At 40.1% G+C, this 21,967-nt stretch overlaps 1 protein-coding gene across 2 annotated transcripts in view; it reads left to right on the top strand.

Moving 5' to 3' along the window:
- The window catches only part of YBX1 (Y-box binding protein 1), a 23,124-nt gene extending 8,039 nt beyond the window's left edge, over positions 1-15,085 (top strand). For both annotated transcript variants that reach the window (XM_021706220.1, XM_021706221.1), the window contains exons 2-7: positions 3,371-3,404; positions 7,208-7,297; positions 7,617-7,919; positions 8,201-8,283; positions 13,228-13,493; positions 14,706-15,085. In XM_021706220.1, coding sequence (XP_021561895.1) covers positions 7,854-7,919; positions 8,201-8,283; positions 13,228-13,462 — 384 coding nt within the window. In that variant the 5' untranslated portion in view covers positions 3,371-3,404; positions 7,208-7,297; positions 7,617-7,853 and the 3' untranslated portion in view covers positions 13,463-13,493; positions 14,706-15,085. The remainder of the gene's footprint in view (positions 1-3,370; positions 3,405-7,207; positions 7,298-7,616; positions 7,920-8,200; positions 8,284-13,227; positions 13,494-14,705) is intronic.
- The last annotated feature ends 6,882 nt before the right edge of the window (positions 15,086-21,967 follow it).

The raw sequence follows: 21,967 nt of genomic DNA, 5'->3' as shown, positions 1-21,967 counted from the left end.
TGAGACTCCAACTCAAAAAAAAAAAAAAAAGAAACTTACTAATTTGGATAGACTTAGTAGCATAGGAGTGGTAGTAATTACATTTCAATTTAAAAAGCTGACTGTTATTTAGTGAATAATAGGTACCCATGTTGGTACAGTGTGCTGGGTGCTAGTGACAGAAGAAAGAATTTGGTGCAGTCTGTCCTCAATGACTTGCTGGCAGTCCAGTGGGGAGGAGAAGCTCTTGTCTGCCCTGTCTCTAACCAAGGTAGAATGTGGCTCTTGGTTCTCAGGATATACTGTAGAAAGTGGTAAGATACAGTGCTGGGGATTCCCTCCCTCATCACATTAATAATAACTAAAGGTTAAAAATGCTTTGGGGCCATTTTTGGCATTCTGTTTTTATTGTTGTACTTCCCTTTTCAGTAAGATAGATAGTGACCATAACAGTGCTTACTGCACTGGCATTATTCTAGGTCAGAGGTCAGTGAACTGTCACCGGCAGCCTGTTTTTGTATGACTCCTGAGCTAAGGATTTTTTTGTTTGTTTGAGTAGGAGTCTCACTCTGTCACTTGGGTTGGAGTGGAGTGGTACGCTCACAACCACCTCAGCCTTGACCTGCTGGGTTCGGGTGATCCTTCTGCCTCAGCCTTCCAAGTAGCTGGAACCACAGGTTCATGCCTCCATGCCCAGCTGATTTTTTGATTTATTGTAGAGGTGAGGTCTTGCCAAATTGCCCAGGCTGGTCTCGAACCCCTGGACTCAGGCAATCCTCTCGCCTCCACCTCCCAAAGTGCGGAGATTATAGACATGAGCCACTGTGCCTGGAGTTTTTTACATCTTTAATGGGTTGTTGGGGCAGGGAGGAGAAAGAGTACACCACAAACTGTATGTGGCCTGCAAAGCCTTTATTTACTGCTTGCTCCTTTACAGAAATGGATTGCAGAATCTTGGTCTAAATACGTATAATAAATTTGATCACTGTAGTGGGTGTGTGTAAGGATTCTTGTTACTTGTTCTCTCCTAAAATTGGAGAAACCATGTGCTTTAATCTTTCTTTAAAGCTAAAATGTAAAGATTTCAGTAATGGTCTCAACATTAAAAAAAAAAAAAACTGAATCTGTGGTCAGAATCACTATGAGCAAATGACCACTGTACTTTGCTTCCTCAGTTTGTAGGATAGGGAATTAATAATAGTACCTACTGCAAGATTGTGAGAATTAAATGATATATTTGAAGTCCTTAGCATAATTGGAACTGAAACCCTCAGTAATTTAGGCTATTTTGTGTCCAGTGTTTCTTACAGGTGAAAAAAAATTATTCAGTGAGTAGGAGGCAGCTTTTCTATGTTACACAACTATTAATACTTGATCAGGCCAGGTCTCCCTCTTACAATCTCGGCACTTTGGAGGCTGAGGTGAGAGGACTGCCTGAGCCCTCGAGTTCAAGACCAGCCTGGGCAACTTGGCAAGATCTCATCTCTCCAGTAAATAAAAAAATTAGCCAGGCATTGTGGTGCATGCCTGTAGTTCCAGCTACTTGGAAGACTGAGGTGGAAGGATCACCTGAAACCAGGAGGTCAAGGCTGCAGTGGCCAAGGGTGTGCACTCTACCCTGGGTGACAGAGTAAGACTCCCAATTCAAAAAAAAAAAAAAAGTTGATTTAAGACTAAAAATCAGGTATCTTGTTAGCAGTGCCTACAATATCTGTGTAGTCATTTAACAAGTTGCAACTAGATTGATTTGTATCCAAATCATAGTATTCTATCTTGGTTGAAACTGCATTTTTTGCTGTCAAGTTTTTTCCTGAAATCCAGATACACATTAGTCATGTTATTCCTTATAAGGCTGGTTTAGTGTCAACAAAATAAATTAGTTCTTTGTTGTCTGGCATGACTTGATTAGTGAGCCTATGTTCATTGTAACTTTTGTTCTGTATGTTATTAGATAATAGAACTACTATTGAACAGAGTGGGGAGGGTGGGGCAGGAAATCTGTTTTTCCTCCATTGGTTCTTGCTCCTAGTATCAATGTAATTCTAAACTCCAGGTCAAAACTAAAAACCTAAGATTATTCTCTACTTTCCCCTCACTTCTAACATTCAGTTATCCACAAAGTTTTTCCCATTTTAAGAAAGATGTCTCTAGCCGGGTTCGGTGACTCAGCCTGTAATCCCGCGCTTTGGGAGGCTGAGGTGAGTGGATTGCCTGAGCCTGCGGGTTCAAGACCCGCCTGAGCAACTTGGTGAGACCTCATCTCTGCAATAAATCAAAAAATTAGCCAGGCGTGGCAGCGCGCGTCTGTAGTTCCAGCTACTTGGAAGGCTGAGGCGGAAGGATTGCCAGAACCCAGCAGGTCGAGGCTGCGGTGGCTGGGAGCAGCCACTGCACTCCAGTCTGGGAGACAGAGTGAGACTCCAACTCAAAAAAGAAAGAAAGAAAGAAAGAAAGATGTCTCAAATATCTCCCTCAACCTTGGCCCCTTTGTCCAGGCCTCCATCTGTCCTAGTTTAGGCTTCTAGAGTAACTTTTATAACTAACTGGCTGATCTCCTCTTGCATTCAGAGTTACCACCTAAAGTCCTTAGTTCATATTAGGATTCACTCTTTGTGGTGGTGTACATTCTATGAGGATTTTTTTGTGGTCATTTTTATGATCTCAAGGAAAGTTAGGAATTGGAAATGGTGAAGAGGAAATGATTGAGGGTGAGATGAGAAAGTAATTCCTCCTTCTGTTGGTGACCATGCTCTAGAGGTAAGAGTTGATGGTGTGTTGGAACATTGTTAATGTTTAATAGAATAAGGAGTGGCAGAGTATGTGTTGCCAGTCACTGCCACCCTCTTACTTCAGGTCACACTTTTGTTTCTTTTTTTTTTTTTTTGAGTTGGAGTCTCACTGTCGCCCAGACTGGAGTGCAGTGGCCGCTCCCGGCTACCACAACCTCAACCTGCTGGGCTCCAGTGATCCTTCCGCCGCAGCCTTTTGAGTAGTTGGAACTATAGGCACTCGCTACCACGCCTGGCTAATTTTTTGATTTATTGTAGAGATGAGGTCTCGCCTGCCCAGGTGGGTCGCGAACCCGTGGGCTCAGGCAATCTGCTCACCTCAGCCTCCCAAATGTGCGGGATTACAGGCTGAGCCACCAAGCCAGCACACTTTTGTTTCTTAATGCTTTTTTTGTGTGTCTCATGTAGGTAGTAAGGTTACAGCTGTTTGCAACTGCTTAGTCTTTAAAGCAGAGATCATGGTGGCATGTGTTTTTGTTTTTCCAAATTTCCTAGTAGCTCATTGGCAGCCAGAAAGTCTCTGGGAAAATAAGAGGGAAGTGATGCTTCGATGACCAGGCATAATTTTAATCTAACTTGTTTGATTTGGTTCTGTCTTGCAGGAATGACACCAAGGAAGATGTATTTGTACACCAGGTGAGTGCTTGTGTAGATATTTGCACTTCTGACTCAAGGCATGTGACAAGAAAAGGGTGGATATTTTTTCAACTGTTCATTGCAAAAGGTTAAATTCAAACACCAATTTATTTAGCTCCTACAGGAAGGGTAGTGGCTTGCTTAAAATATATACATTGAAACATTGTATTGAAGTTTACCTAATTAAAAAGGTATTTCAAATTGGTATTGTTGATAGTGGTAGCTTTGTAAATGTTGAATTTGCTCGACTCATTGCACTAAATTTTCATAACTAATTTGAACAGAAAACCTACATGATTCTAAACTTGAACTAATAATTTTGCTATAAATATACAGAAACTTTGGCAAGAAGTTTTCAAATGCTGTTAGGTCTGCCTGTAGAGATAAATCACCATAATCATGGGGGAAATAGGACAGAACCACAAAACAGTGATTTTTTAAAAGTTGAGTACTAGCGAAGTAAGTAGCATATAGGTTCTATGTATTCTACAGCATTTGGTAGTGTTTTTTGTTTGTTTGTTTTGTTTTGTTTTTGTTTTGAGTTGAAGTCTCACTGTTGCCCAGGCTGGAATGCAGTGGCACGCTCACAGCCACCCCAGCATTGACCTGCTGGGCTCTGGCAATCTACCCACCTCAGCCTCTCAAGTAGCTGGAACTACAGGCATGTGCTACCATGCCCGGGTAATTTTTTTGATTTATTGTATAGATGAGGTCTCGCCAAGTTGCCTGGGCTGTTCTTAAATCCACAGTCTCAGGCAATTAACTCACCTCGGCCTCCCAAAGTGCTGGGATTATAGGCTGAGCCACCGAGCCCAGCCTAGTGCTTTTTTTGGTAACCTCTGGAGAGTTTTGACTGACTTGGAAAAATGAAAATTCTCAGTAGTTTACAGTTGAGTGAAAGGCAATGTGGCAGAATTGGTAATTGCTTGTTAAATAATTTTTTGTGAGTTGAGGTCTCATGGTTGGTCCGTGCTTTTTAGACTGGCTTCCTAATATTTTGGTAGGAGAAAACTAACATAGCACAAGTACTACAGGCTGAACTTTATCCTCAAGGAATAATTTAAGGAAAGTGTTATCGAGAGTGCCTTGACATTAAGGAATTAAGATAATTACTAAAGTAAGTCACTGCCAAGTGAATGCTAGTATCTCAAACTTAAGTGTGTTATAGGCTCCATTGGATTTATTCATCTTCACAGGTATAAAATGTGTAGGAAAAACACGTTTGTGTATTTGTACTTCTGTACTATGCAGTTCTTCACTAAGAACTTTTAATTTTTATTTTTTGAGTCAGAGTCTCACTCTCACCACACTGAAGTGCAGTGGTACACTCATGGCCACCACAGCCTCGACCTGCTGGGCTCAGGTAATCCTTCTACCTCAGCCTTCCAAGTAGCTGGAGCCACAGGTGCAGCCACCACGCCTGACTGATTTTTTGAGTTATTGTAGAGATGAGGTCTCACCGTGTTGCCCAGGCTGGTCTCAAGCCTGTGGGCTCAGGTAGTCCTCTCGCCTCTGCCTCCCAAAGTGCTGGGATTACAGGCATGAGCCACTGCGGCCGGCTATTTAAAAATTTTTTTTTTCCTTAGGAAATAAAACTTATTTAGAAGGTAAATGAGAGGCCAAGCGCAATGGCTCACCTATAATCCCAGCACTTTGGGAGGCTGAGATGAGAGGATTGCCTGAGCCCACGGGTTCAAGACCAGCCTTGGCAACTTGCTGAGACCTCATCTCTACAATAAATCAAAAAATTAGCCGGGCATGGTGGTGCATGCCTGTAGTTCCAGCTACTTGAAAGGCTGAAGTGGGAGGATCGCTTGAACCCAGCAGGTTGAGGCTGCAGTGGCCGGGACCTTGCCACTGCCCTCCAGACTGGGCAAGAGCAGGAGACTCCAACTCAAAAAAAAGAAAGTAAATGAGAGAGGGGAGAGTTGCTTCCTCAAGGTAGGGGTGGGGGCCAAGGTCAGGAAACATGACGACAGTCATAAGTCAGAGAGCACATGGCCACACCATAGCTTAGTAGGACAATGGCTAGCTTAAGAACTTTTAAACCACCTTTTTTATACTATAATCCAGAAATCAAAAGACCTACAGTCAGTTTTCATACTCTTATTTATTCAGGCAGATAATGAGCTTGGATAGCAGCATGCTTCATAGAAAGGGCTGTCACAGGTTGAAGCTTTATAGCTCTCTGAAATGTCCTATACAGATTCAATGACAGCAAAGGGGAAGCCATATCAATTTCTAGTACAGCCAAAGCCCTATCAGATAGTCCTCAGGGTCAGATGTATGTATGGAAACATTGAAATTCTAAATGTAAAGAAGTACAGGACTGCACAGACAAAATGTATTTTAAAGTAAATGTTTTATAAAATTGATGGTCTTGTTGGGGTGAAGTCAACTAACCTGTTCCTTACTTCTCTTCTGCATGTTCAAAAGAATATGTAGACTTAGGAACAAAAGACAGCAAGGCTTATCAGTCTTGCTGTCTGTCAGCAATCTTTGGGGTAGGATGGGGAAGTAGAGATGTTGACTAAAAGGAGTTTGGGGACTTTAATTATCCTTGCTTCTGCTATCCCCTGTGACTGCAGGTAATTGATAGTTGACTACATGCGAAAGGCATGAAAATTATGTGCCAGTTTAGATGACAGATGAGATCAATTATTCGACTCAACTCACTCAGTTGTACTGATTGACAGGTGTCACCAATATACTTTCCTCTTTATTTTGGAAGTCGTTTCAACATGTAGTTGTTTCTTGGTACTTTGTCTGGCTGCTCAGGTCTTAGTGGTGTATCAAGGAAACTGCAGCTCTGGGCAACTTAGTTTAACTGGCCTTAGATTTGTTGGTTGTCCTGCCTCCTCTGGAATGGAAATGCATGAGTGATCCTGTAGTAGATACTGCTGTGATTTGGAATGAACATGGGATTTGGGGTCCCAAGACATGGATTTATTTAGAGAAGTCCCTGCTCTGCCACTTAGCTACCTGTGTGACCTTGGGCAAGTCACCTAAGTTTTTAAAGCCTGCCACATTATTGTAAAAAAGTATTAATAATACCTCATGTCCTCTGTCACAATGAGATTGAATAGGTAATATGTGAAAGAACATTGTAAAAATATATAAAAATGTGAGGTGTTATTCTTCCTCTTTTACTTTGCCCTAACAGTCTAGAGAAGTAGAACAGATCTGCAATATAAGATTTATTATATTTCTAGGTGAGAATAACCAGTAGTTCCTAATAGTCAGATAATACAAAGAATGACATAGTTAACACACGTGAATTGCATTTCCATTTGAAGTATTAACACAGGTTGGAAGGGATTTTGGTTGACATTTGTAATTGAATTTATATATAGTATTACAGGGATAAAGTTGGTTTGGTCAACTTTGAAGCATGCAAAACCAAACTCGCCTGTCATCTAAACTGGCCCTGTGTGGGGCTAGCTTCTACTATTAAGTGCAGTCTTTGGGGGATAGATGGATATCCTCATTTTGTTGAAAGTTACATAAGCTTTTGCAAAAGGCATTTTAAAAAATATGTATATATTGTTGCATTTGTCGTGGGTATTACATTGTTTTAGATTTGTAAACAGTGGTAAAATGGGGCCTTGTAAGATTGGAGTATTTTGGTTGAAGCTGGGGGTAGAATGGACCCTGCTTTTCTAAATTTCTTGACAGTTTGGTCTTATTTAAAGCAAATCTTAAGTATATATCCAAGCTAAAATAATATTGACTCTGGTACATTTTAAATGAAAAAGCACATTATTCTCCCCTGTTAATCTATTTTTGGAATGTGATATTACTAGACTGCCATAAAGAAGAATAACCCCAGGAAGTACCTTCGCAGTGTAGGAGATGGAGAGACTGTGGAGTTTGATGTTGTTGAAGGAGAAAAGGTGAGGATGCTTTTTGTGTAAAGGTTTGACTTCGGTATGGAAATAATTTGGAGATGTCATTCGTTAAGCTGGTGGCTCTAATGTGGATGGATGTGTTCAGGTGAACACAGGTGCATTAAGCCTAACGTACTGGCTGCAGTTAGAGGGCAATCTCTCAGAACAGTGAGGAGCGGATACTGAGTCATTTCTGTGGCCACGCAGACAAGCCCCCTTTCCTTTTCTTTCTTTTTTTTTTTTTTATTTTTTGGCTTTGTGTGAAATTTATTGAAAAAGTGTTCTGATTTCCTTTGTCATTATCAATATATGATGGCTTTTGTAGGGTGCGGAGGCAGCAAATGTTACAGGCCCTGGTGGTGTTCCAGTTCAAGGCAGTAAATATGCAGCAGATCGTAACCATTATAGACGCTATCCACGTCGTAGGGGTCCTCCACGCAATTACCAGCAGAATTACCAGAATAGTGAGAGTGGGGAAAAGAACGAGGGATCGGAGAGTGCTCCCGAAGGCCAGGCCCAACAACGCAGGCCCTACCGCAGGCGAAGGTTCCCACCTTACTACATGCGGAGGCCCTATGGGCGTCGACCACAGTATTCCAACCCTCCTGTGCAAGGAGAAGTGATGGAGGTAAGTTTCACTTTAAAAGGATCAACAACAGTATGTGATAGAGCTTTTGGTAGGACCATGTTTTAACCATTTCCTAGAGTTCTTTCTCTGTATTGGAGCTCTTAATCATATGGAAAGCACATATGATTCCTAATGAGAACCAAAAGGGTTAATTATTTATAGTGTGGTCACTGTTGCTATAGTGGACTTGGTGTTCTTGTATTCAGACTTTGGATTTGTCTGGTTGGGTTTTTCCTCTTATGCTACTGACCTAGTAGGCTTGATTTTCATTGTCTTTTCAGGGTGCTGACAACCAGGGTGCAGGAGAACAAGGTAGACCAGTGAGGCAGAATATGTATCGGGGTTACAGACCACGATTCCGTAGGTATGGTCCAGATTAACCTGTTTCTACTTAATAAAAACTCCTCAAGCCTAAATTAGGACTGAGCAGAGTCACTTATCTGTTAACGCACACTTTCTTTCATTAGATGCCTAAGAGGTGAACCAGAAGTCAGTTAACCTTTGATAATGTGTTCTTTTGTGTCTTTGCTGGCATTGTTTAAAAACAGCTTGTATAGATGAGGTCTACTTTTATGCCCTTTTTTAAATGAGGGTGTGGAATTTCACATTTTGTGTCCTTGAACAGGTAAGAGAGTAGTTTAAACCCATCTTTTGAAACTGCTTCCTTGGGAGGGAGAAAGGTAAAGGTAATCATCCAAGCATTAGGAGTATCTGATTTGCACCATTTGTAAGACCTGCTGGGCTCAGGTGATCCTTCCACCTTAGCCTTCCAGGCAGCTGGAACCAAGGGCTTGTGCCACCATACCTTTTTTGAAGAAAAGCTCCATGAGCCGAGCGTATTTTAGAGCATGCTGTGATATGTTTTGAAGCAATGTTCTTAGTTCCACAGTAGTAGGATAGAATAGTATAACAGTTATTTTTTTGAGGGTCTTGTGTCAAAGTATTGAGTTTTCTCATATGATTCTTAAAGCTGACAGGTATCACTCAAGAATCAAGCCAAAACAGTAATAACACTTTATTTAAGAGAGTCTTGCTCTGTTGCCCAGGCTGGAGTGCCGTGGTACAATCAGCTCACTACAGCCTCCACCTCCTGAGCTCAAGTGATCCTCCTGCCTCAGCAGCTAGGATTTTAGGTGTATACTACCATGACCACTTTTTTTTTCCCTCTCTATAGAGACAAGGTCTTACCGTCGCCCAGGCTGGTCTCAAACCCCTGTTTCAGGCATTCCTCTTGCCTCCACCTCCCAAAGTTCTGGGATTACAGGCGTGAGCCACCACACCTGGCCTTTTTTTTTTTTTAAGTTAAAGAAACAAGTTCTGGGCTGTAGATGTGCAGAAAGTCTCCAGAATATGTTATAACTCTACAAGAGGGGAGGTTTCTGTATACAGGCTTTACATATTGTACCAAAGTTATAGCATTCATTGTCATAGTCATTGACATTTTAGGAACTAGGGGACCCACCTGAGGTTATTGCTTATATATCAATTTATGTACATTGAGAATTTTGCGAGAGCAACCAGTGTTATGCTTTTTCATTTGTATTAATGTATGTCCTGTCCTGAGTTTTTAAGTAAGAAGAACTGGGTTGTAGCTGTTCACTTCAGTTGAAGATTTCTAATTCATTGCTCAGAAGATTATATTACCCAGGTGCTGGACCTGGATGGCTTGAAGATCCTGACAAATTGTTGGATATTATTGATCTTGAGCTGTGGGTCAAGCTGTTTTAAATCTAGACATTGTTGTTAGAATATTGCAAAACAGTATCATAGTATCTTTTTTTTTTGAACTAGACCTGAGATAGACTTGCATAGTGTCCATTCCATTGTCTGTAGGTGCCAACAGCAGAATCTTTAAGTTTACCTTTTTTGTTGCATTGAAGAGCAGCTTAAATCGACTGCCTAGTTTGAATGTTTATAATAGTTCGCAATGCCAGATAATTACTGCAATAACACATAACTGCTTTGAAGTTGGCAGTGATCAGTGAATGTGACTTTTCCAGACTGGACAGGAGTCCTTTGTTCAAATAAGTAGTAAATGAAACCTGCTGCATGGAGTGGTGGGGTGAAATCCTGATGGAATCCTGATGGTGTGATCCAAGAGCAAATTGAAAGAGAAATCTTCAGACAAGGAATATAGTATAGTAGGAAGGAATATAATAGGAATTTTGCTGAAAAAGAGACAAGATGGTAGTAAGGGGAAAATCTGGGGTCAAAAAAAGTTTTGGTTGATGAGACAAAACAGGCAAATGCAAAAGATGATGACAAAGACAGAGAAGTTAACTCAGAGAATTGTTTGGTTCACAAGTGGAAGTGTTGGCCTTTTGTTAGGAACTTGGGCACTTTTATGTTTAAGAAACCAGAGTAGGGCTGGGCGTGGTGGCTCACACCTAATCCCAGCACTTTGGGAGGCCAAAGTGAGAGGATTGCCTGAGCTCACAGGTTCGAGACCATCCTGGGCAACTTGGCAAGACCTCATCTCTACAATCAGTCAAAAATCAGCTGGGTGTGGTGGCCCGTGCCTGTAGTTCCAGCTATTTGTAAGACTGAGGCGGAACAACCACCTGAGCCTAGCAGGTTGAGGCTGTGGTGGCCATGAGCATGCCACTGCATTCCAGCCTGCGTGACAGAGTAAGACTCCAACTCAAAAAGAAGAAAGAAACCAGAGTATATGGGCACAGATGTGTTAGGAGGAACCTATAGTAGTCATTGACTGCTAAGTTGTCAATCAAAAAGAGAGGTTTGGGACAAAGATGTGAAATTATCTGTTGAAGAGAACTACATAGAATAAATTTATAAGTAATAGGGTGATGATGATCATAAATATACACTGAATCCACCCAGCTTGGCTCTATTTTTCCAGCCATTTGAAGAAGCAGGCTCAAGTTGGGCAGAGATAGATTTGTTTGACCTTGGCTTATTTATCCAAAGGAAGACACTGAGATTTAAGAAGGAAGAAAATATTACAGAGATGTGAGGGGGTATTTTTTGGAGTCGGAGTCTCACTCTGTTGCCCAGACTGGTATGCAGTGGCATGCTCACAGCCATTGCTGCCTCTGTCTGCTGCAGCCTCTGTCTGCTGGACTTATGTGATCCTTCTGCCTCAACCTTTCAAGTAGCTGGAACCACAGGCATGTGCCACTACACCTGGCTAATTTTTTGATTTATTGTAGAGATGAGATCTCACCGTGTTGCTCAAGCTGTTCTCGAATCCCTGAGCTCAGGCAGTCTTCTGGCCTTGGCCTCCCAAAGTGCTAGGATTACAGGCTTGAGCAGCCACGCCCCACGAGATGTGAGATTAATGGGTGATAGGATCACTGTTTATAGGTTCTAGTGGAAATTGGGGATGGGAGGACAAGAACAAATGAACTAGGAAAATCGGAAGGGGCAGGAGCTTGCAATAGAGAACCCCTGGTAAAAAACAGTTGGATAGGAGATCAACAGTCAAGAAGCCCAGGTTATGTACAAACTGTCCTGGAACTGTTATAATATCTGCAGCAGTAAAAGGACAGTAAATGGAGCAAAATTCAACATTCAATTGAAAGCTTAAAGTTAAGAAACTAGGAAAGATGTTTGTAAATCCAGTGATAAGAGAATCAAACAGTTACCACTTGTGGGCTGCAGAGGAAAGCCAGAGCAGTTTTGCTGAATATGAACCATGAGTTCCAAAAGATGTGAGAAAAAGGGGATTTTGGAGAAGTTCAGATTGGTAGATTGGAGGTTTTTTTGGTGGGGAGGGTAGAGGTAAAAATGGAATGGACAGAGGTAAATATGAATCAGAGCCTGTGATAATGCCTGTCCAGAGACTTAACTGGGGTGCTGTGAGTATGGATGAAAGAAGGGCCAAGAATACATCATTGTCTTTCTGACATTACTAAGCACCAGCAAAAAACCCAAACCCTAATATACTTTCCCTGGTATTAAAAGTCCTGATAGCTTCAGTTTCAGGCCATTCAGGATAATATATTGTGGGAATGTACCACATAAACTCTTTTCTTTTAATTTTTTGAGTTGGAATCTCACTCTGTTGCCCAGGCTGGAGTGCAGTGGCACACTCACGGCCACCCCAAGCATCGACCTGCTGGGCTCCAGTGATCCGCCTCAGCCTTCCAAATAGCAGGAACTACAGGCATGTGCTACCATGCCCAGCTAATTTTTTATTTTATTTTATTATAGAGATGAGGTCTTGCCAAGTTGCCCGGGCTGATCTCAAACCCATGGGTTCAGGCAATCCACTTGCCTCGGCTTCCCAAAGTGCTGGGATTACAGGCTGAGCCACCAGGCCTGACCATCTTTATTTTCTAAAAGGTATACAACTCAGTGGCTTTTTAGTATTTTCACAGAGTTGTGCAACTACTGCTGTCTTATTCAACCCAACAAATCCATTAGCTGTTGCTCCCATTCTTTTCTACCCCAGCCTCTGGCCACCATTAATCTATTTTCTATCTCTAAATTTGCTTATTTTGGATATTTTATATAAGTGAACTCATACAGTATGTGGCTTTTTGTGTCTTGTTTCTTTCACTTAGCACATGATGCTTCCAAAGGTTTTAATGTCGTAGCATATACCAATGCTTGATTCCTTTTTATGACCAAATCACATCCCATTGTATGCGTGTACTACATTTGGTCTATTCTTCAGTTGATGGACATTTGGGTTATTTATCCTTTTTGACTATTGTGAATATGAAACATTGACATAATGTGTACGGGGTTTTTTTGGATAATCTCTTCAGTATATATAGGCCTAAGCGTAGAATTATTGGGTCATGGGTAACTCATTAACATTTTGAAGACCTGCCAAACCTTTCCAGAGCAGCAGCTGCACCATTTTACATTCCCATCAGCAATATATAAGGATTCTAATTTCTCCCCAGCCTCACTAACGCTAGTTATTTTCTGTCTTTTAATATATAGCCATCGTAGTGGGAGTAAAATGCTATCATTGTGGTTTTAGTTTGCGTTTCCTTGATGACAAATGATTGCTGTTTGCTTTTATTTGTATAGAGAGGGCATCTTTAGTTTTCTACACGTATTCATTTGTAAAGGTTAGTAGCATCTGTAATGGTTACCATATACCCTTTTTAAATGACACCAAAATGTTGACACTTTCCCACTATTAGCTATTTTAGGATTGATTTTGTAATAGCTTGTGCTATGAGCAAAAGTTTGCTAGTCCATCAAAACCAGTAATTGCTTGCAGAATAGTTGATACAGAGAATGGTCAGATATTGGTACTTAAATGGCATTAACACTGGTGACTGTGTCCGAAGAAAGGTTTTATTCTTAAGTTTGACAATGTTCATCCCAGGGGCCCTCCTCGCCAAAGACAGCCTAGAGAGGACGGCAATGAAGAGGATAAAGAAAATCAAGGAGATGAGACCCAAGGTCAGCAGCCACCTCAACGTCGGTACCGCCGCAACTTCAATTACCGACGCAGACGCCCAGAAAACCCTAAACCCCAAGATGGCAAAGAGACAAAAGCAGCCGATCCACCAGCTGAGAATTCGTCCGCTCCCGAGGCTGAGCAGGGCGGGGCTGAGTAAATGCCGGCTTACCATCTCGACCATCATCCGGGTAAGTAAGCCTAGAGGGCGACCTGGCCTCAGCATGGCAGTCATGAGTGGTATCCGTCTCATTTTATTAATTCAAGAGGGGAGACAATGCCTATCAGGTAATGTTAGCCATTTTCTTTGTAGTGTTTTTTCACCCTAGTCTAAAAATTACCTAAATACTGTTGAGGAGTATTTGCCATATTTAGCCATCAGCCAGTTCTCATTTCTGACCCTAATGAGACCTGTCTTTACATTATATATTTTGAATATTAGGGCCTGGGCCTTTGTCAGCTTTCCTGAATGAATTCTGTGATTTCACCAGTAAGCCGAGAAAAGTCTTGCTAACCTTACTGGGAGAAAAGTGTCAACATTGATGTTCTTTCCTTAATCATTCATAGACTTTAATTGGCTTGTTTTTGTTGTTGGTAAAGGTGAGAGCTTTATATTGTTTTTTTAAAATGGGCTTAACACTTAAGAGAATGAATGATTCCTGCTTTATTTAAAATGCCTGTAGATTAATATTAATTGTTATCTAGCAGACTAGTGATATATTTATATTCCTGTTACTGTAGCTTATTGGCTCACTTGATTTTGTTACTTTTAAATTCTTAAACATAAGCAATTCTTTTGCGTTTCCACTTTTTCCATGATACTGAGGGACTTGTAGTTGTCTCTTTGGCTTTGGAGTTATCTCTCAGTGTTGCTTTTGGTTTTTTTCCCCCTCTATCCTTTCTGCCCATCCAGAACTCACAGTTAACCTTAACACATCAGTGTCCACCCTGTTGTTAAGTCACTGTCTACATTAAACCAATGTGAAATTGGTTGAGGTTTCCTTATACATAGCCGTGATCTGCTAAAAGAAGATTGGGGCTGGACACGTTGGCTCACACCTATAATCTCAACTCTTTGGGAGGCTGAGGTGGGAGGATCACTTGCCTAGGAGTTCAAGACCAGCCTGGGCAACATAGTGAGACCCTCCCCACCATTTCTGTTTAAAAATAAATAAATTACTTTTTAAAAATGAAAAAGAATTGGGTGTGGTGGATTAGGCCTATAATCACAGCACTTTGGAAAGTTGAGGCAGAAAGATCACCTGAGCCCCAGGAGTTAGAGGCCGTTATTGTGCTGCTGCACTCCAGCCTGGGTGACAGAGTGAGACCTGACTCTAAATAAATAAATATATAAATAGTACTGAGTTCTACATGATAATCTTTCATTTCTTTTTTCTTTACAGTTTAGTCATCCAACAAGAAGAAATGAATATGAAATTCCAGCAATAAGAAATGAACAAAAGATTGGAGCTGAAGACCTTAAGTGCTTGCTTTTTGCCCGTTGACCAGATAACTAGAACTATCTGCATTATCTATGCAGCATGGGATTTTTATTATTTTTACCTAAAGACGTCTCTTTTTGGTAATAACAAACGTGTTTTTTAAAAAAGCCTGGTTTTTCTCAATATGCCTTTAAAGGTTTTTAAATTGTTTCATATCTGGTCAAGTTGAGATTTTTAAGAACTTCATTTTTAATTTGTAATAAAAGTTTACAACTTGATTTTTCAAAAAAAAAAGTCAACAAACTGCAAGCACCTGTTAATAAAGGTCTTAAATAATTATCTTTGTGTATATTTCTGCCTAGTTTTGTTCTTAGATATTGATAAGACCTTAGCTTAGCCCAGTCTGCTAGATGACACTCAGTGCTAACTCTCTTAGGAAAAATATATTTAAGAAGTGTAATTGGTTGGGCGCGGTGGCTCAACCTGTAATCTCAGCACTTTGGGAGGCCAAGGCAAGAGACTGCCTGAACCTGGGAGTTTGAGGCCAGGCTGGGCAACTTTGTGGGACCTCGTCTCTACAGTAAATCCCAAAAACTAGCTGTGTGTGGTAGTGTGTTTCTATAGTTCCAACTACTTGGAAGACTGAGGCAGAAGGATTGCCTGAACCCAGCAGGTCAAGGCTGTTGTGGCCGTGAGCATGCTGCTGCACTCTGACCTTGGTGACAGCGAGACTCCAACTCGAAACAAAGTAATTGTTTATTAAGTGACATACCTGTGAGTTCATATTAAGGATCGGAAAATCCATATTCTGATAATCATCAAAGATGCCCTCTTCAAAGTATTGTAGGACCTGCCACTGAGCCTGGTGTGCTCAACAAACATTGTCTCAGCCCTTTATGTCATAGAATTGGTAACAAATACTGTAGTGCATGTGAGACTATACTATCTGCTTAGGAACATGGAGATTGATGAAATTTGGTTGTTTTTTGTATCCTCTCTTGTATCATACGGCCATAGCTGTAGCAGATAGGTTGTTGGTTTTAACCAGGGCTTTGCCTGGTGAATTCAACAGGAAGGAAAGAGCAAAGGTATTGAAAATGAATGCAGTTGTGTGGTTGACACTTAGTAACCTTCCCATTCCTAGGTACAGAATTGAACCCTGAAGTGCCAAAGCCAATAAGCATGGCATTATCTGACTAGAATTGGTGCAGGGTGGGCAAGTGACTCAAGTTAGCTTGGAGAAGGAATAAAGTCCTGTGTTGCAAAGCGATAGGGATACATTTCTTAGGAGACTTAATTGTGCACTGCATGTATTGTACTGAATATTGTAAGCAATTGTGACACAATGGTGTAGGTATTTATGTATCTTAATATGCTGAAAGTATAGGAATACTACAGTATAAAGAAAGTATGCTGTGTAAGGTACTTACCTAGGTAATATGAGTTTTCAACTCCATTATCTTTTTTTTTTTTTTTTTTTTTTTGCAGAGACGAGGTCTTGCTATGTTGCCTAGACTGTCTTGAACTCCTGGGTTCAAGCAGTCCTCCCACTTTGGCTTTCCAAAGTGCTGGAATTATAGGCTTGAGCCACTGCACCTGGCCTATTTTATTTTTTATTGATAATATTTGCAGGACTGGAGTTTACTCTGGGTGAGTGAGTAATGAGTAAATGTGAAAGCTTAGAATATTACTAGGCTTTCAGTACACTTTGGCTACAGTAAATTTATTTGAGTTTGCTATAAGTTAACATTCATTTACTGTAATTAAATTTAAAAGAAATTTTGACTTGTGGAAAAACACCTTTTTTATTTTAATTTTTATTGTTTTGGTTGAGTCTCTAGTCCAGGTTGGAGTGCAATGGCATGATCACGGCTCACTGCAGCCTCTACCTCCTGAGTTCAGGTGATTTTCCTGCCTCAGCCTTCCAAATAGGTAGGACTCCAGACATGCACTACCATGCCTGGCTATTTTAAAAAAAATTTTTTTTTTGTAGAGACAAGATCTCGCTATGTAGCACAGGCTGGTTTTGAACTCCTAGTTTCAAGTGATCCTCCTGCTTTGGCCTCCTAAGGTTTTGGGAATTCAGGTGTGAGCCACCGTACCCAGCCACATGGGAGTATCCGTTACCTGCATAGAATATGTGATAATCAGACCAGGGTATTTGGGGGAATCTATCACCTTGAGATTTACCATTTCTGTGTGTTGGCACCATTTCAGGTTCTCTCTTCTAGCTACTTTGAAATATACATTATTGCTAACTATAGTCACCCTACTCTGCTATAGGATGACAGGACTTATTTATGTTTGTACCCATGAACCAACCACTCTCCCAGTCTCTGCTATCTATCCTGTTCTCTGTTGTGATCTCCATGAGATCTAGTTTTTTAGCTCCTGCACAGGAGTGAGAGCATGACTTTCTGTGCCTGGCTTATTTCACTTAACATAGTGACCCCCAGTTTCATCAATGTTGCTGCCAGGATATTATTTTTTTCTTGTGGCACAAGAGTATTCCATTGTGTTATACATACCACATTTTCTTTATCCAGTCATCCGTCAATGGACACTTAGGTTGATTCCATACCTTTGCTATTGTGAATAGTCATGTAATAAATATGCGAGTGCAGGTATTCATTTGATATGTAGATTTCTATTTCTTTGCAAAAATAGCCAGTAAGATGATAATAGTTCTTTTTTTTTTTTCCCCCTTCGAGCTGGTGTCTCTTTGTCACCCAGGCTGGAGTGCAGTAGTACGCTCACGGCCACCACAGCCTTGACCTGCTGGGCTCAGGTGATCCTTTCACCTCAGCCTTCATAGTAGCTGGAACTACAGGTACGTGCCACCATGCCTGGCTAATTTTTTGTTGTTGTTAGAGGTGATATCTTACCAAGTTGTCCGGGCTGGTCTTGAATCTCTGAGCTCAGGCAATCTTCTCTGCCTCCCAAAGTGCTGGGATTACAGACATGAGCTACTGCAACTGGCTTATAATTCTATTTTTAATTATTTTGAAGAATCTCCATACAAGTTTCTGTAATGGTTGTACCAATTTACATTCACATCAGTGTGTATAAGAGTTTTAAAAAGATAACTAGTGTCTGTTATCTTTTTAATAGTAGCCATTCTAACTGGGGTAAGATGATATTGCATGGTTTTGATCTGCATTTCCCTGACGCTTAGTGATGAGCATTTTTTCACATACTTGTTGGCATTTGTATATCTTTTCATTCTATTTTTTTTTTTTTGAGTCTCACTGTTACTCAGGCTGGAGTATCTCTGTCCCATATGATCTACAAGAATGTTTGTCACTTGAGAAATGTCCTTAGCCCACTTTAATGGAATTATTTGCTTTTTTGTCTTTTTTTTTTTTTTTTTTTTTTTTTTTTTTTTAGTGTTGAGTTGTTTGAGTTACTTCTATAGTTCTGGGAATTAGTACCTTGTTGGATGAAATGTTTGTAAATATTTTCCCCCATTCAACAGGTTGTTTATGTGACTGTTTCCTATGTTGTACAGAAGCATATTAGTTTAATGTAGTTCAATTTATCTGTTTTTGTTATAGTTGTTTATAACTATGGTCTTAGTCATGAAATATTTCCTGGACCACTGTCTTGAAGATTTTTCTCTACTTTTTTTCTAGTGTGCCATAGTTTCAGATCTTATATTTAAGTCTTTAACCTATCTTAAGTTGATATTTGTTTAAGGGGAGAGACGGTGGTCCAGTTACATTTTTTTGTATATAGATATTAATTTTTCAGCACCATTTATTTATTGAAGAGAATGTTTATTCCTTGGTGCATGTTCTCGTCACCTTTATCAAATACCAAGTGGCTGTAATTATGTGGATTCTGGGTTTTCTATTTCATTCTATTGGTCTATGTGTTTATTTTTATGTCAGTACCATGCTGTTTTGATTACTACAGCCTTATAACATTTTTATGTCAAATACTGTGATACTTCGCTTTGTCCTTTTTGCTCAGGATTTCTTTGGCTCTCTAGGCTCTTGGCTATCAGTGTTTTGTAGTTTTCTTTGTAGCGATCTTTCATTTCCTTAGTAAAATTCGTGGGTATTTTTGTTATTGTAGCTATTGTAAATGAGAGTGCTTTCTTGATTTCTTGGCTAACTCGATATTGGTGTGTAGAAGTGCTTCTGATTTTTGTATGTTGATTTTATATCCTGATACTTTACTGAATTTATCAAATCTAGGTGTTTGGAGAGTCTTTAGGCTAAAGATCATGTTATCAACATAGAGGAACAATTTGACTTCTTTCCTAATTTTGATGCCTTTTATTTCTTGTCTGTGTGCTCTGGCTAGGATTTCCATTATGATGTTGAATAGGAATGGTGAAAATGAGCATCTTTGTCTTGTTCCAGACTTTAGAGGAAAAGCTTTCAGCTTTTCCACATTTAGTATATTAGCTGTGGTTTTCTCATCTATGGCTTTTATTATTTTGAGATAATGTCTTCTATTCCTAATTTGTTTAGCTTTTTTATGAGAGAATGTGGAATTTCATCAAATGCTTTTCTGCATCTATTAAGATGATTATATGGTTTTTGTCCTTCATTCTATTGATGTGATATATCATGTTAATTGGTTTGCATATGCTGAACCATCCTTGCATCCCTGGCATAAATCCCACTCAGTCTTGGTGTATTATCTTTTTTATGCTATGTTGGGTTCAGTTTGCTAGCATTTAGTTGAGGACTTTGTGTCTATGTGTAAATGAATATGAGTGCTCCAGTGTTCTGTGAATATATATTTAAAATTGTTATATGCTCTTGCTAGATTGATGTCTTTATCATTATGTAGTAACATACTTGGTTTTTTTTCTTAACTGTTTTTTATTTAAAGTCTGTCTTATCTAATATAAGTATGGCTCCTCCTGCTTGATTTTGGTTTCTGTTTGCATAGATTTTTTTTTTTCGCCCCTTTACTTTGATTCTTTATGTGTCTTTGCAGGTAAAGTGTGTTTCTTTTTTTTTTTTTTGAGTTGGAGTCTCACTCTGTCACCCAGACTGGAGTGCAGTGGCCGTTCCTAGCCACCGCAGCCTTTACCTGCTGGGCTCCGGGAATCCTTCCGCCTCAACCTTCCAAGTAGCTGGAACTACAGGCATGCACTACCACACCCAGCTAATTTTTTTATTTATTATAGAGATGAGGTCTCACCAAGTTGCCCAGGTGGGTTTGAACCTGTGGGCTCAGGCAATCCACTCACGTCAGCCAGGTGTGTTTCTTTTAAGGTTATTATTGACGTGAGGTTTTATTACTGTCATAATGTTTTGATTTTTGATTGTTTTGTATATTTTTTGTTCCTTTTTTAGTGGCATACTGTATTAGTACTATTTGCATCCTTTTTTTTCCTCATTTGTGTGTTTGGTTTTCTGCTGAGTTTTACATTTGCATGTATTCTCATAATGGTAAATGTCTTTTTGCATCCAAGTTTAGGACTCCCTTGAACATTTCCTATAGGGCTAGTCTAGTGGTGCTGGTCCAGTGGTGATGAATTCCCTCAGTGTTTGCTTATCTAGGAAAGACTTCATTTCTCCATTTATTAAGGATAATTTTGCTGGATATAGTTTTCTTGAGTGGCAAATTTCCTTTCTTTTAGCACTTTGAATAGGTCATCCCATTCTCTCCTGGCTTGTGAGGTTTCTGCTAGGAAATCTGTTGATCTGATGGGGATTTATCGATGACGTAGACACTTTTGCTATTTTTAGTATCCTCTTTTGCTTTAACTTTAGACAGTTTGCCTATTATGTGTCATGGAGAAGAACTGTTGTCATTTTATCTGTGTGGAGATCTTTGAGCCTCCTGTATCTGGAAGTCTAGATCTCTTGCTAGACTAGACTTGGGAAGTTTTCACCTAATATCATTAAAGGTTTTTTAACCCTTTTCTCTATTTACCCTTGGAAATACAGATAATTTGAATGTTCAATTGCTTTATGTTATTTCAAAGGTCATGAAGACTTTGCTCCTTCCTTTTTATTCTTTTTTCTTTATATATTTTTAAATTTTGTTTATTTTTTTGAGTCAGAGTTTCACTTTCTTGCCCAGGCTGGAGTACAGTGACATGATCACAGCTCACCACAGCCTTGCAGCCTTGACCTCTTGGGCTCTGCAAAGTGCTGGGATTACATGTGTGAGCCACTGTACTTGACTTTTTTTTTTTTTGTCTATAGATTATTTCAAAGAACATATCTTCAAGTTCCATAATTTTTCTTCTTTGTCTTGTCTGTTGTTGAAGCTTTCAAACATAATCTGTATTTTGTTTAATAAATTCTTCAGTTCTAGAATTTGTTTGGTTCTTTAAAAAAAAAAAAAATCTCAAGCCAGGCATGGTAGCGTGCACCTGTATTTCCAGCTACTTGGAAGACTGAGGTGGAAGGATCTCCTGAGCCCAGCAGGTTGAGGCTGTGGTGGCCATGAGCATGCTACTGCACTCCAGCCTGGGTGACAGATGAGACTCTGATTTTTAAAAAAAATCTTTGGTAAAGTTCTCGTTTATGTCTTGGTTGTGTTTCCAATTTCTCTTTATTGTTTTCCAGAATTGTATCTTACTAAACTTCTCTAAAATCAATGTTTTGAATTATTTACCTAGAAGTAGATGAAATTGAGAAAAGAATCTTTTTAGGATGAGACGACGTGTTTGTAAGGGAAGGGAGAAGGAACCAATCAAGAAAGTTTTATGTTTCTGGTACAAGCAAATCCCTCTGTTTATCCTATGCATAAAATATAATTTTCATAAATCATTTTGAGATACCAGGATGGAAAGTGACCTGGAGTCAGAAAATCTGAATTTACTTTCAGCGTCTCAGCAGCCTTAGCTTTAATGGAGCTAATAGAACAACCTACCATATAAAAGTCAGTACTAAGCATTGAAGTATTTCTCAAAGTGAGGTCTATGGGCCATTCATAAGAAAATCAACAGATACCTGGATCCCACCATTAAACTGCCTAATCCAAATTCAGGGGAAGAGCCTAACGATTAGCATTTTGTTTTGTTTTGTTTTTTGAGTTGGAGTCTCACTCTGTGTCGCCCAGGCTGGAGTGCAGTGGCACAGTCAGGGCTACCATAGCGTCGTCCTGCTGGCGTCAGGCGATCCTTCCGCCTCAGCCTTCCAAGTAGCTGGAACCACAGGTGCTCCACCACACCCAGCTGATTTTTAAAAATTTATTGTAGAGACGAGGTCTCGCCAAGTTGCCCAGGCGGGTCTCGAACCCACAGGCTC

This window comes from Carlito syrichta, unplaced genomic scaffold (genome assembly GCF_000164805.1).
Source record: "Carlito syrichta isolate Samal-C Ts95f unplaced genomic scaffold, Tarsius_syrichta-2.0.1 Scaffold315356, whole genome shotgun sequence".
Classification (NCBI taxonomy): Eukaryota; Metazoa; Chordata; class Mammalia; order Primates; family Tarsiidae; genus Carlito; species Carlito syrichta.
This window is presented reverse-complemented; position numbering and strand designations above follow the sequence as displayed.